This window comes from Pseudochaenichthys georgianus, chromosome 21, assembly GCF_902827115.2.
Source record: "Pseudochaenichthys georgianus chromosome 21, fPseGeo1.2, whole genome shotgun sequence".
Lineage (NCBI taxonomy): Eukaryota > Metazoa > Chordata > Actinopteri > Perciformes > Channichthyidae > Pseudochaenichthys > Pseudochaenichthys georgianus.
Window position 1 is genome coordinate 32,770,353 of NC_047523.1, and position 11,483 is coordinate 32,781,835.

At 43.7% G+C, this 11,483-nt stretch overlaps 2 protein-coding genes across 3 annotated transcripts in view; both read right to left on the reverse strand.

The window, feature by feature from the left end:
* sox1a (SRY-box transcription factor 1a) overlaps positions 1 to 5,539 on the reverse strand; it is an 83,201-nt gene extending 77,662 nt beyond the window's left edge. The window contains exons 1-3 of the transcript XR_011645180.1: positions 5,496 to 5,539; positions 3,500 to 4,458; positions 3,004 to 3,426 (exon numbers count right to left, since the gene is read on the reverse strand). The gene's annotated coding sequence lies outside the window, so the exon portion shown is untranslated. The remainder of the gene's footprint in view (positions 1 to 3,003; positions 3,427 to 3,499; positions 4,459 to 5,495) is intronic.
* A 3,718-nt stretch (positions 5,540 to 9,257) lies between these two features.
* Positions 9,258 to 11,483, reverse strand: part of arhgef7a (Rho guanine nucleotide exchange factor (GEF) 7a) — a 37,843-nt gene continuing 35,617 nt past the window's right edge. For both annotated transcript variants that reach the window (XM_034109721.2, XM_034109720.2), the window contains exons 21-23: positions 11,006 to 11,105; positions 10,360 to 10,414; positions 9,258 to 10,112 (exon numbers count right to left, since the gene is read on the reverse strand). In XM_034109721.2, coding sequence (XP_033965612.1) covers positions 9,990 to 10,112; positions 10,360 to 10,414; positions 11,006 to 11,105 — 278 coding nt within the window. In that variant the 3' untranslated portion in view covers positions 9,258 to 9,989. The remainder of the gene's footprint in view (positions 10,113 to 10,359; positions 10,415 to 11,005; positions 11,106 to 11,483) is intronic.

Genomic DNA, 11,483 nt, shown 5'->3' on the forward strand with positions numbered 1-11,483 from the left:
TGGGTCGGCTGACATTTGGACACTTGTCAATCATCTCTTTCAATAGCCAAGCGGCAGGAAAAATGGAGTCGGGGGGTCAGCAACTCAGTGTATCACCATGGCAACAACTGCACTGAAGTTCATAGCCTGCTGGGACTGTAGTTCTGTGTGTGTGTGTGTGTGTGTGTGTGTGTGTGTGTGTGTGTGTGTGTGTGTGTGTGTGTGTGTGTGTGTGTGTGTGTGTGTGTGTGTGTGTGCGAGCCTCCTTGTGTGTCCAATTGTTCCCCATCAGCCAGAGGCAAATACTCCTCCCATTTTAGCTCTTCCACCTCTCACCTTGCAACCTCGCATGCAGCTTTAGCCTTTTCTCCTCACTTTCCTCCCCCCCCCCCCCCCCTCCTCTAAGCAGCGGGTCAAGGAACAAGGCCCTGCAGGAAGTACAGCATCCCAAAAAAAAGAGGAGTACTTAACCTTTCCCAACCTTGGCCAATCCCTCTTTTTCCCTTTCCTTGCCGGTGTGTGTTTCCCTGTGATCCTCCACTTACTACCGCTCTACATCTAATTGTCTTCTCATCTTCAATAGTTGCGCTTTCATCTGTCTGCCAGCGCTGCATTTGGACTTTGTTGTTGAGTGGGTGAAAGCGTGCATGTTTTATCCCATACTGTGATGTACATGTACACGCGGCCCTGACAAACGGGGTGATTGAGCACACAAACACAGCCACAACAAACTATGTGCCGCCTGCACCACTGGTGGTCTGTTTATGGGATGAATACGAAGGATAATTTGTGTTCTCAGGCAGGGAAAATAGCTCAGATTGAGCCTCGGAGGACAATCCACTGACCCGTTTACCGAACACTTATCGCAGAGAGGTTCAGCAGCACTATTCATTCTCCTGGGGCTCCAGCAGCCACACACAAGCAGGCAACTAGTCCCTCCTATCTACCTCCACTGTAATGACAGCGCGATGTGCAGTGACAGCAGACACACAAATGAATTTAATACAATGCTCCAAATGGCAGGAAAACCTGTAGCTGTGGGAGAAAACAGCTCTTGTAACAATGTTGACATACGCAACATTCACACAGCAGCGTGTTGCAGATTTCAGGGACTTGATGATAGTTTGGAAAGAGGGCTGGACGCCAAACTTCTGTTGCATTAGATTTGAGCGCAATTGTTTCTTGTTGGCACAATAGAAAATGCCTATTGTAAAAATAAAACACTGGCTGGCAGATTAAAAAATTATAATAAAACAGGTTGTATGTTAATTTTGTCCTTCCTCGAACTGTAACTAGTGATTTTTACGAGTAGAATATGCTGCTAATAGCTGTTTGATGTGGATTAACATGCTCCATTACCCCCAATGTACCAACACTGCCATGCAGAGCCATTACACACACACACACACACACACACGGAAACACACTGCTCCATCCAAATCTCCCCCCGACAACAACACGCACACTTCTTGGTCCAACACTCTCCCTCTTCCCATCAATGGACAAGGCCTGACTGGAATGGCGTAATTCTTGGGGATAATTCATGGATCATTTTGGGATAATCTCCAGCAAACCATTCGGAGCGCTGCCACCCAGTTTGCCCGCTGCCTGATTACCAGGCTCCGGGTGCCAGCCACTTGTAGTGACCAGCACCGCCAGCAACCACTTTGCTGCATGTAAATAAACAAAAAACAAACAAGGACCTCCAGCAGGGAGACATACCGCTCCCACAGATACCCACTAGAGACGGCAGGTTAATGAAAAGACACGCACACTGAGGATCGAGCACATCCAAATCTAAATGTAGAAACATCTTGTTATTTGCAAAAGTATGCATGAAGAGTGTATACACATCAAGCCCTTCCATGCCCCCCCCCCCAACACACACACACGCAGAGTTAAGGGGATTTTCATTATGTGTGATTGCCATCTCGTGGTAGGAGTAACCATATAAGAATAAATGCATTATCTTTAGTATGACGGTTCAGTCTTAGCCAAGATCATAAGAGGAGTTTCTCAGAGTCTCTTTTAAGGATTTAGACTAATCTGCCGCTATGATGAAGCTAATAAAAGTACAATTTTAAATATGAGCAACACTGCTAAAGCATTCAAAACAGAGCATGAGCACTAATGTACTGTTGTATGATAAGTAATAGTTAAATGCATATCCTAACATTGTAATCATCAGTAATAATTGCACATTTTCCTAAATGCATGCGTCCAGTCAAGCCTGAGAGAACATCAGCACACACGTTCAGCAGTCGGGCTGCCATTCTGGTTCATATGTGGATCACTACTGACATCTAGTGGCTCGACCTGAGAACTGTCAGTGCCAGGTGGGCAAGGATCACATGTTCAGATCTAAGTAGATACCACCACCTCATGGCCAATACAGCCATGTAACAAGAAAAAAACATGCTAATTGTTGCCAATTATCTTTGGCTAATAACCTTTTCCTGATTTGTCTTACATCAGTATATGAAATAGGCAACATTTTTCCAAGAAGAACATTTAAATCACTACCCTTTGAAATAACTGATGCATTCTTAAGATGACGCAAAGTGATACGTTAACTCTCCTGTAGCACCAGACTACTCATTGCGCTAGACTAATTATATATACAAGTTAGAAACAAGTAATTCTCCAATGAACTTCATTTGACATCTTCAGTCAAGCAGTTTAAGGCTACAAGCGTACGGGCGCACACATAATATGTTAGAGTTGTATTGAGAAATGTAATAACACAACTGCACCTTTTTATATAAAGCCTGCCACGTTCATGACTTTGCATACTTTAGAGACTCCTTCACTGCTGAGAAGCTTCACAAAGTGTTGACAGAATAACTTTGATATAAGAATTGGTAGTGATAAACTAAGTGGATTACTTTGTAACCTTGACATTGCACAAATGCTGTTCCTGTTAGTGCAACAGCATGCAAACTCTCCTGACACACTCACACAGACAGACTCACACAAACTCAGTTAAAGTCCACCCAAACAAAGTGCCATTTCAGGTTTACTCACCATTAGTTATGACATCTATCTCTTAAGGCAGTAACATCAACTCAGACGTGTTTACATTATCAGTTTTGCAATCATGTCCACAACATCCTCCCCCTCCACTGTCACAAAACTCTGTTCAGGATATATTGTTTGAGGTGAAAAATAAGACAAAAAGGCTGAAGAAGTCAAGGTTTCACAGAAGAGAGTTTCCCAAAGAATCCAGAGGAACGTGTGTCTCCAGTCCTACAGTCTATATTCACTTCCCGAGAAAATGGTGAAAAGCATATAAGAGGAAGGGTAGCAGCTCAGAGCTGACAGGAAGCAGGGTCCCCCTCAGTCAGTCCGTCACTCCACACAGCACTTTTGTTTCCCGTTTGATAATGTCCGACAGAGAAACTCACTTCTCCAAGACTCAGCTGATGATCCCACAGAAGCAGCGTTGACCTGTACGATTACAGACGATAACAGTGAGAGATAATCCAGAAAACCGATGCATCAAAGTGGCATGAGAGCTCACCTGTTTCCGCTCATCCACCCATCGTGTTTTCAGGCATCGAAAGCCCTCCTGTCAGTTTTCTCACACCTTCCCCCCTCGCCTGTTAGACACTGACTGCTTTGCTCTGCTCCATCCCTGCACTTGATCAATCCACTCCATCAGCTCCACGGCTCTCAACCTCACACAGATGTGCACTGTGCAACCTATTCCATTTTTGTTATGCTCTCACTCACTTGCCATCTCCCCCCACCGCTGCCAAACCAGTCACCTGTAGGCTTCAAAGTACTCACAGCCATTTCCCAATCTCCCGCCTGATTCTTATCTTGTATATCTCGCCTATCCTTGTCATTTTCAGCCCCAACTCCCACTCAGTTTTCACTCCCAGCCACTTTGAGTCCCTCCACTTCCTCTAATAAGTCCTCTGCCTCTACCCAACCATTACCAATTTTCTCTGACCCCCTATTTGCTATTAGCCACTACTGTTCCTCCTCCCCTTCCCCTTACCCCTCCACTCCACTCTCCATCCCTGTCTCTGCCTATCCTCCTTATATATCCTCAGCCTTCGCTTTGCCTTCTCCCCATCTCCAGCAGCATGAATATATTATTATCTACACAATGGGGCCCTGCTTATTGTTTATGAATTACCAGCCTTGCGGCCAAACAAAGCCTATTTTCATAAGAAACCTCCATTTCATTTCAGCTCCAATTAGATTGGGGGCTAAAGAATAGGAGTCCTCAGGCCTCAGCCCCTAAGGATGGCAGGTCCATTCAGCTTCATTCAATGGGGCCTTATTGCTTTCCCATACAAAAGAGCACGTGGATGGGCTTTCAGACTGAAACACCAACCAAAAATGACTGGGAGACAGTACTGTACAATAACAAATCTTTAAAGAAAGGACACTGAGTGCTTATCCTCCCATCCATCAATTCATCCCTCACTCTTCGCTTTCTTCTTCTCCTCTGTTCGTTTATTGTAAGACCTGGACATTAATGACAGACAGTTGAAAGAGAAAGGGAGTGAAAGAAAAAGAAGAAGAAAGAGGCAGAGCTGCTCAGTTTTTCACAATACATGTCAAGTCTAAATGATCACTGGCTGCTCAATAGACAGATGGAAGGGAAAAGAAGTGAGTCGTGTGTATGCATGCGTGTGTGTGTGTGTACAGCTGATTGATTCCCTGCTTTGAAAAGAGTGAACAGAAGAGAGAGGAAGACCTTGATGCTTTTTCTGAGCTCCACAATAGTCAGGGAGTCTGAGCCGTATTGTGGCGCTCCCACAGTGACAAGCTGTCACTCTATCCCACCAGGAAGAAAGAGGCAGGGACAGTGGAGAGGGGCTGGGGCAGGTCAGAAGCCGGATAATACGTCTGCCTCTTTAATTCACCACTGTCTCACCAACCAGACACTTGACAGGAAGACGAAAGGCTCTTATCCCGTGAAAGTGAAAGTAGAAAAGTTGGAGAAAGCCCAAAAGTGACAACGATATACTAATGTGACTCCACCTGGAAGTTAGCAAGGAGACACAGATAAACCGAGGCAGTGGCTCTTTTCATTGTTGGAACCTGAGTGGCAGTCGGGCAGCTAAACCCAGAGAGAGTCAGGCCACCAAGGTCAGAGCAGACAGCGCTGGCCTGCCTTTATCTGCCTAGATCTGCTTCACAGGATGAATGTGAATTGTGCCTTTTGTTGCCCTGGAGTAATATTCAATGTAAAACAAAAGGCAACTGTTTTCATTACTAATGAGTGGACAAGGTGGGAGTCACAGTGAAAAGGTTGACATCTGTGCTTATTCATCCCACAGCAGCAGAATGGGATCCTCTCCCCCACAAAGCAAGTCACAATTGTCAGGGTACACAAAAGATTTCAATAGGTCGGTCCTTTCAAAAGGACATTGCATGCATACACTCAAACTATATATAATATACTCAAACTGATCAGCTCCTCCAAACCCACAACCTGCTCCCTTGACCCTCTACCCATCCCTCTACTGAAGTCCTGCCTCCCCGTCCTCTGCCCCTACCTTGTCAATCTTTTCAACTCCTCCCTGTCCAAGGAACCGTTCCCTCTGCCGTCAAAACTGCTGCTGTCACTCCCATCCTCAAGAAACCCGGTCTGAATCCCTCCTCCCTCAGTAATTACCGCCCCATCTCCAACCTCCCCTTTCTCTCAAAAACAATAGAACGCATTATCTCCAAACAACTCCACCGCCATCTCCAAACCAACCAGCTTTTTTAACCCCTTCAGTCTGGTTTTCGTCCCCACCACAGCACAGAAACGGCACTCATCAAAGTCTTCAATGACCTCCTCACCTCTGCTGACACCGGTTCCCTCAACATCCTCATCCTCCTCGACTTGAGTGCAGCCTTCGATACCGTGAGCCACACCATCCTGCTCACCCGACTCCAGGATATCGGTATCGAAGGTACTGCACTCGGGTTGCTCCAGTCCTACCTCTCCGACAGATCCCACTTCATCTCCCTCAACAACCACTCCTCTGCCACAGCTTCAGTCACCCAAGGTGTTCCCCAAGGTTCAGTACTCGGCCCCCTCCTCTTCATCATCTACATCCTCCCCCTTGGTCAGATTCTCCGCCAATACAACCTGGACTTTCACTGTTACGCTGACGACACACAGATTTACCTCAGCACCAAATCCCCCCCACAACCCCCCCTCACCCACATCGAATCCTGTCTGACTGCAATAAAATCCTGGATGCAACACAACTTCCTCAAACTCAACAGCAATAAAACTGAACTCCTCCTCATCGGCTCCAAATCCACCCTCAGCAAAACCCCCAACCTGACAGTCAGCATTGATGGCACCCCTGTTTCCCCCTCCACCCAGGCACGCAACCTTGGCGTTATATTTGACCCCATGCACCCTCTCCCTCGAGCCCCACATCCGTCAAGTTGTAAAAACCTCATTCCGCAATATTGCCAAACTCCGTCCCTCTCTCACCCGCCCTGCAGCTGAGCGACTCATTCACGCCTTCATCTCCACCCGCCTTGACTATTGCAACTCACTCCTCTACGGCATCAGCACTACATCCCCCAGTCGACTCCAGCGTGTCCAGAACGCAGCCGCCAGACTCCTCACCCACACCAAATCATGGCATCACATCACCCCGGTCCTCAAAGAACTCCACTGGCTCCCCGTTTCACACCGCATCCATTACAAACTCCTGGTCCTCACTTACAAAGCCCTCCACCATAGCCCCCCCCCCTACCTCGCTGACCTTCTCATCCTCTACCAACCACCCCGGTCCCTCAGATCCACCTCAGCCGGTTTGCTTTCCATCCCCAAGGCCAAACACCGGAGCTTCGGGGATAGAGCCTTCTCTGTGGCAGCCCCGAAGCTCTGGAACTCCCTCCCCCAAGACCTCCGTGAGTCTGAGTCCCTCACCCTGTTCCAGTCCCGCCTCAAAACCCACCTCTTCAACTCTGTATCCATAAGCCCCCCCCCCTCTCAACCAACTTCCTCCTGACTGCTTTTCTGTTTTGTTTTGTTTCTTTGTGGTTTTGTTTGTCTACCCTCCCTCCCAAATGTAAAGCGTCTTTGGGATCAAGAAAAGCGCTATGGAAATAAAATATATTATTATTATTACACAAACACAAACAATAAATTATACTTGGTTGGGTCAACGATAAGATGCAATCAATATCATTGCAATGCAAACCTTTTTTATGCAAGTTTGTAAGGCTTTCGTATCAAAATACCACCCTGTGTCATTTGGAATGTTCCAACTCCAGTTCAGTCAGCCAACTGATCTAAGTCCTCTGATCTCCTCACTACATAAACCACTTTCAACATAGCAGAAAAGGGTGCTGAAAAACTTTCTGAGAGAAAATCACTGCGGACAAGGTGGGACTCAAAATGTTATATGAGCAATACGCTTAATCAGTTATCACTGCCTCTGACATCAAATATTAAGCTACTAAGAAAAGTTTGATAGTGAACATCATGTGTGGTCAGGAGGTGAGGGTCAGTAGTGAGCACCAACCCTATTGGTCATAGAGAATTGCCAATATGACGGCAAATCCAAGCACACTAATACATCATAGTAGAAGCACGTAAAACGAAGTAAAGCAACAATGCCCTGAGCTATGATACATAAGAAACATACATAAGAAACAACGTGCTCATGTCCAGATCAATCACATTACACACATTATCCACAGAAGTGATGTCAGCCGCACTGCAGACCACCAGGCATTTCAACCAATGACAATTAGATTTCCATTTGATAAGAGTGCATTTCTTATATCATTAATTGAAGCATTATTCGAGCTAATGGTTATTTATCAGTGTGTAGACACCTCTAATAAACAAAAGTGTGTGGCTTCTGTGGTAAAAGTACAGCATTGCACAGAGGAAGCTACGCCCTGCAACCTGGTTCCTATGTTATTCAAATACCTATGTCAATGTTTACTAAAAGCTTGTTCAGTTGCATCCCTAAAAAACGAACAATTGCTTCAACTTTGTAGTAGTGTTGATAAACAACAAGTCCCCAACAGAATGCCTACAGCAGTGTACACTAGCTAGTTTCATGTTTTACAGTCATTGCCAAGTACACAAACTCCAGAATCAAGACATCTCAAGATAAACATCATGTGTTTGTACCAGCAGCACTTGCCTTACAATACTCACCTAAGTGAAGAAGTTGAAATCCCACTTTCGTTCCAGTTTAGAGCATGGAGAAATACTAACTACTCATAATGCATCCTTTATAAGTCCTCAAATGGTAGCTGAAGCACGAAATAAACATGCCTCAAACAGGCTCACTTGTAGAGAATTTGCTAAATGAGCAGCCGAACTAGCTACAGCTAGCTTGTAAAACAGTGTAGCAGCAAGATGGCAGACGGAAACCGTTCAAACAGACCGCCTTTTTGCAAAGGGTGCGTTGAACACTTGTAGCGTAGCAAGTGTTGGCGGAGTGACACAATATGAGTTGTTCGGTCTAAACTAGTTCAAAACCTGTGGAGAATAACCAACAGTTTGGTCAAAAAGTTAATAAATAAGAAAATAGAACCATTAGATTTTTTTTCCATCATCAGCACGGTAGCATTCCAAATACTTTGCGAAGTCAAACCCTACTTACCAGATCATTTGAACATAATACTTTATTTAATATTCGAGAACTGAATGATTTTACATTAAGAGCTCCACAATTGTTTCTTATTTATTTCCAGCAGCCGTGGGACAATTATTTAAAACTATTCTACTGTCCTCTTTCAACAAATCGTGGGTTGGATTAATTAATCTTGCTGAAATTATTTTTAAACGCCTTGTAGGCGTGTCGTGCAGTGGGTTGTGCGTTGGTGTTCGGAGCAGGGGGGCACAGGTTCAAACTCCACTGCAGTCAGCATGCCGTTGTGTTCCTGAGACACTTCACCCCAAATTGCTCCTGTGGGGATTGCCCACAGTATTGAGTATGTAAATTGCTTTGGATAAAAGCGTCTAACAAGTAACATGTAATGTAATGTTGTAAACCTCCTCAGACAAATGGTGCCTGAGACCCCCAAATGGATCGGAAGCGAGAATAACTATAGGTTGAACTAGGGGGCGTTGCGAAATTGTAGACATCAACAAAAACCCAAGTACTCCTATAATTGTGTACTTGGTCCTAGGTTTTCTGTGTGTCAATGGGTTTGAGGCAATTTCTTTGAACACAACTTTAGCTTGATGCTATATAAAGTATAAATTATAAATAAGATGAAATATAATAAAATAAAATAGTGTGCAATTCTGTGTTTGTGGGTGTGTACCAAGGAGAAACTCAAAGTCAGTCTTTAAAAAAAACATTTATTTCTCCCAAAGTACAAAGGCTCATCTTTTAGCAGTATTTACATTATACAGTACACGTTCAACATCTGTACAATTCCCTAGGATCCCTAGAAAGAAAGTCAAACGGCAAAGTGGTCAAAACAATAAAAAGGTAGAAAAACGAGGCACAAAAACAAACAGACAAAAAAGCTAAGTTTCCTGGCAGATTATTAACTTTGTGCTAAAACACAAGAGTAAGCCTGTGTCAGGATAAGACCGAACAAAAATCAATTCATACAAAATTAAATAACATAATAGAGGTTATCAAATGTCATGGTTCAATTTCAGACTTTTCTAAGGCTTTTGTGACCATAAAACAATTAAAGTACCATGTATGTACCATTGGACAGATTGTAAACAGAAGAGGAGCACTCCCCTCCAATAGTCGACGATGGAAGTGGGTTAAGTGTATAATCTCCTCACCATCTTGCTTGGTCATTGAGAAATGTTTTAGTGGAATAGAGCTTGTTCAGCATTGTGGTTCCTGTCTCTCAACCAGAGTGGTAGTAACCCACACTCCTCTTATAATTACCAGCTTACAGAGTCACTCCTTATCCTCTCAGTCACACAACCGACCATAAATTAGGTGTGCGATCGTTTTCATTTTACACACACAGTGCATGTAAGCTCACACATGCTCTTTCTTTCTTTTTTCTTTTAAAGCTTCAGCTGCAAATGGTGCACACGATCCTCAGAGGTTTGTCTCATCCCATGTTGGGTCGTTCATGCTCTTTAAAACCCTCCTCACAACTTTTTCCAAATCCTTTCGTGCTCTTTGCTCCTCCTCCAGCGACCTCTTCACCTTCTTGTTATCCTGGGAGGTAAAGGAAGCATATCATTGTTGTCATTAGCTCAAAGTTACTATGTTGCAAAAGAATGAAAAACACCAATTTCACAATAAAAGGGCAATATAATTGTATATTATTTCACTGTGCTGCGTTAAGACTTAACAACTTCAGACCTGGAGTTTAGCCAGGTCATTTGAACTTCTGAGAGTCATATATTAGATAAATCACACGATCGTGGTATTTTTGTAAAACATCTAATTCATAAACATTTACCTGTTTCAGCTCTCGAACCTCGTCCCTCAGGGCGTACACCACATCCACCAGGCCCCTTTGTGATGATACACATTTACAGTTTAGCATTATTAATACACATGGCTGGTTACTCAAGGATAGATTCACATTTTAACTTGAGTCAATCTTAAAGCAACACAGGGCTGTGAATGGTTGGTCTCATCATTTGATTCACGTAGGGAATGGATCACTTCACAGCCAGTACGGATGACAGGAAGCATTGAATCAATCTGTGTCATTGTTGATATCGGCATCTGAGTGCGGTTTTAAGAGACTCTTGAAGAAATGTGAGCCTATCCTCCAGCTCAAAGCAGGTACATACAGTTGTTAGTTACCCATAATCAAGATAATAGGGGTTGCAGCTGACATTAAACAATTGACTTAAAGTCACTTTATCTGTAGCTGAAAATGGTCCCAAAAAATTATCAATTTACTCCTGTCTGAGAAATGTTTTAAACAATTTATATTGAAAATTACAGAGGCTTTTTAAAATTAAGTTATAATCTGAGAACCTTTTTTAAAGTCTTCAGTTAAAAAGGAATAGGCTTCACATGGCATTTACAATATGTCAATTGCGTCATTCAGGGCAAAGGTGAAGCGATAGAAAGAGATCTGTATATTATCTTACTTTTCTTCAGCTGTACTTTGTCCGTTGCGACTAGGACCCTCCAGCAGGACTTTCTTATCACCAGGGATGATCATATGCAGCCCTTTTTCCTTTTGTGGCTCTGTTTCAAAACAGAAAAGCACTCAACAATTGGTACATTATAATGTCTCACCTTGTCGTGAGGCGAGTCAGTATAGAATTTCCATATTGGAAAGTTACAGCATCAGAGACAAACCAAAACTGGTTAGTAATGCACAGAAAAAATACCAGAAAAGAGACAGAGAAAAGTGAAAGGAAGTGAGAAGCTGTTGAGAAAAGTGGTCGAAAAACACAAATTAAAGCATTGCACAATTATATGCTTCAACTTGTCAAATAATGCAGCTTGGTCAGTGGCCCTATGCGTCAAACTATGACACCTCATGTACTAGTAAAAGTAAAAGTACTAGTATGAAAAGCAAAAAAGTCTGGTGAGGAAGGTCAAACAAAAAATGAACTTTTA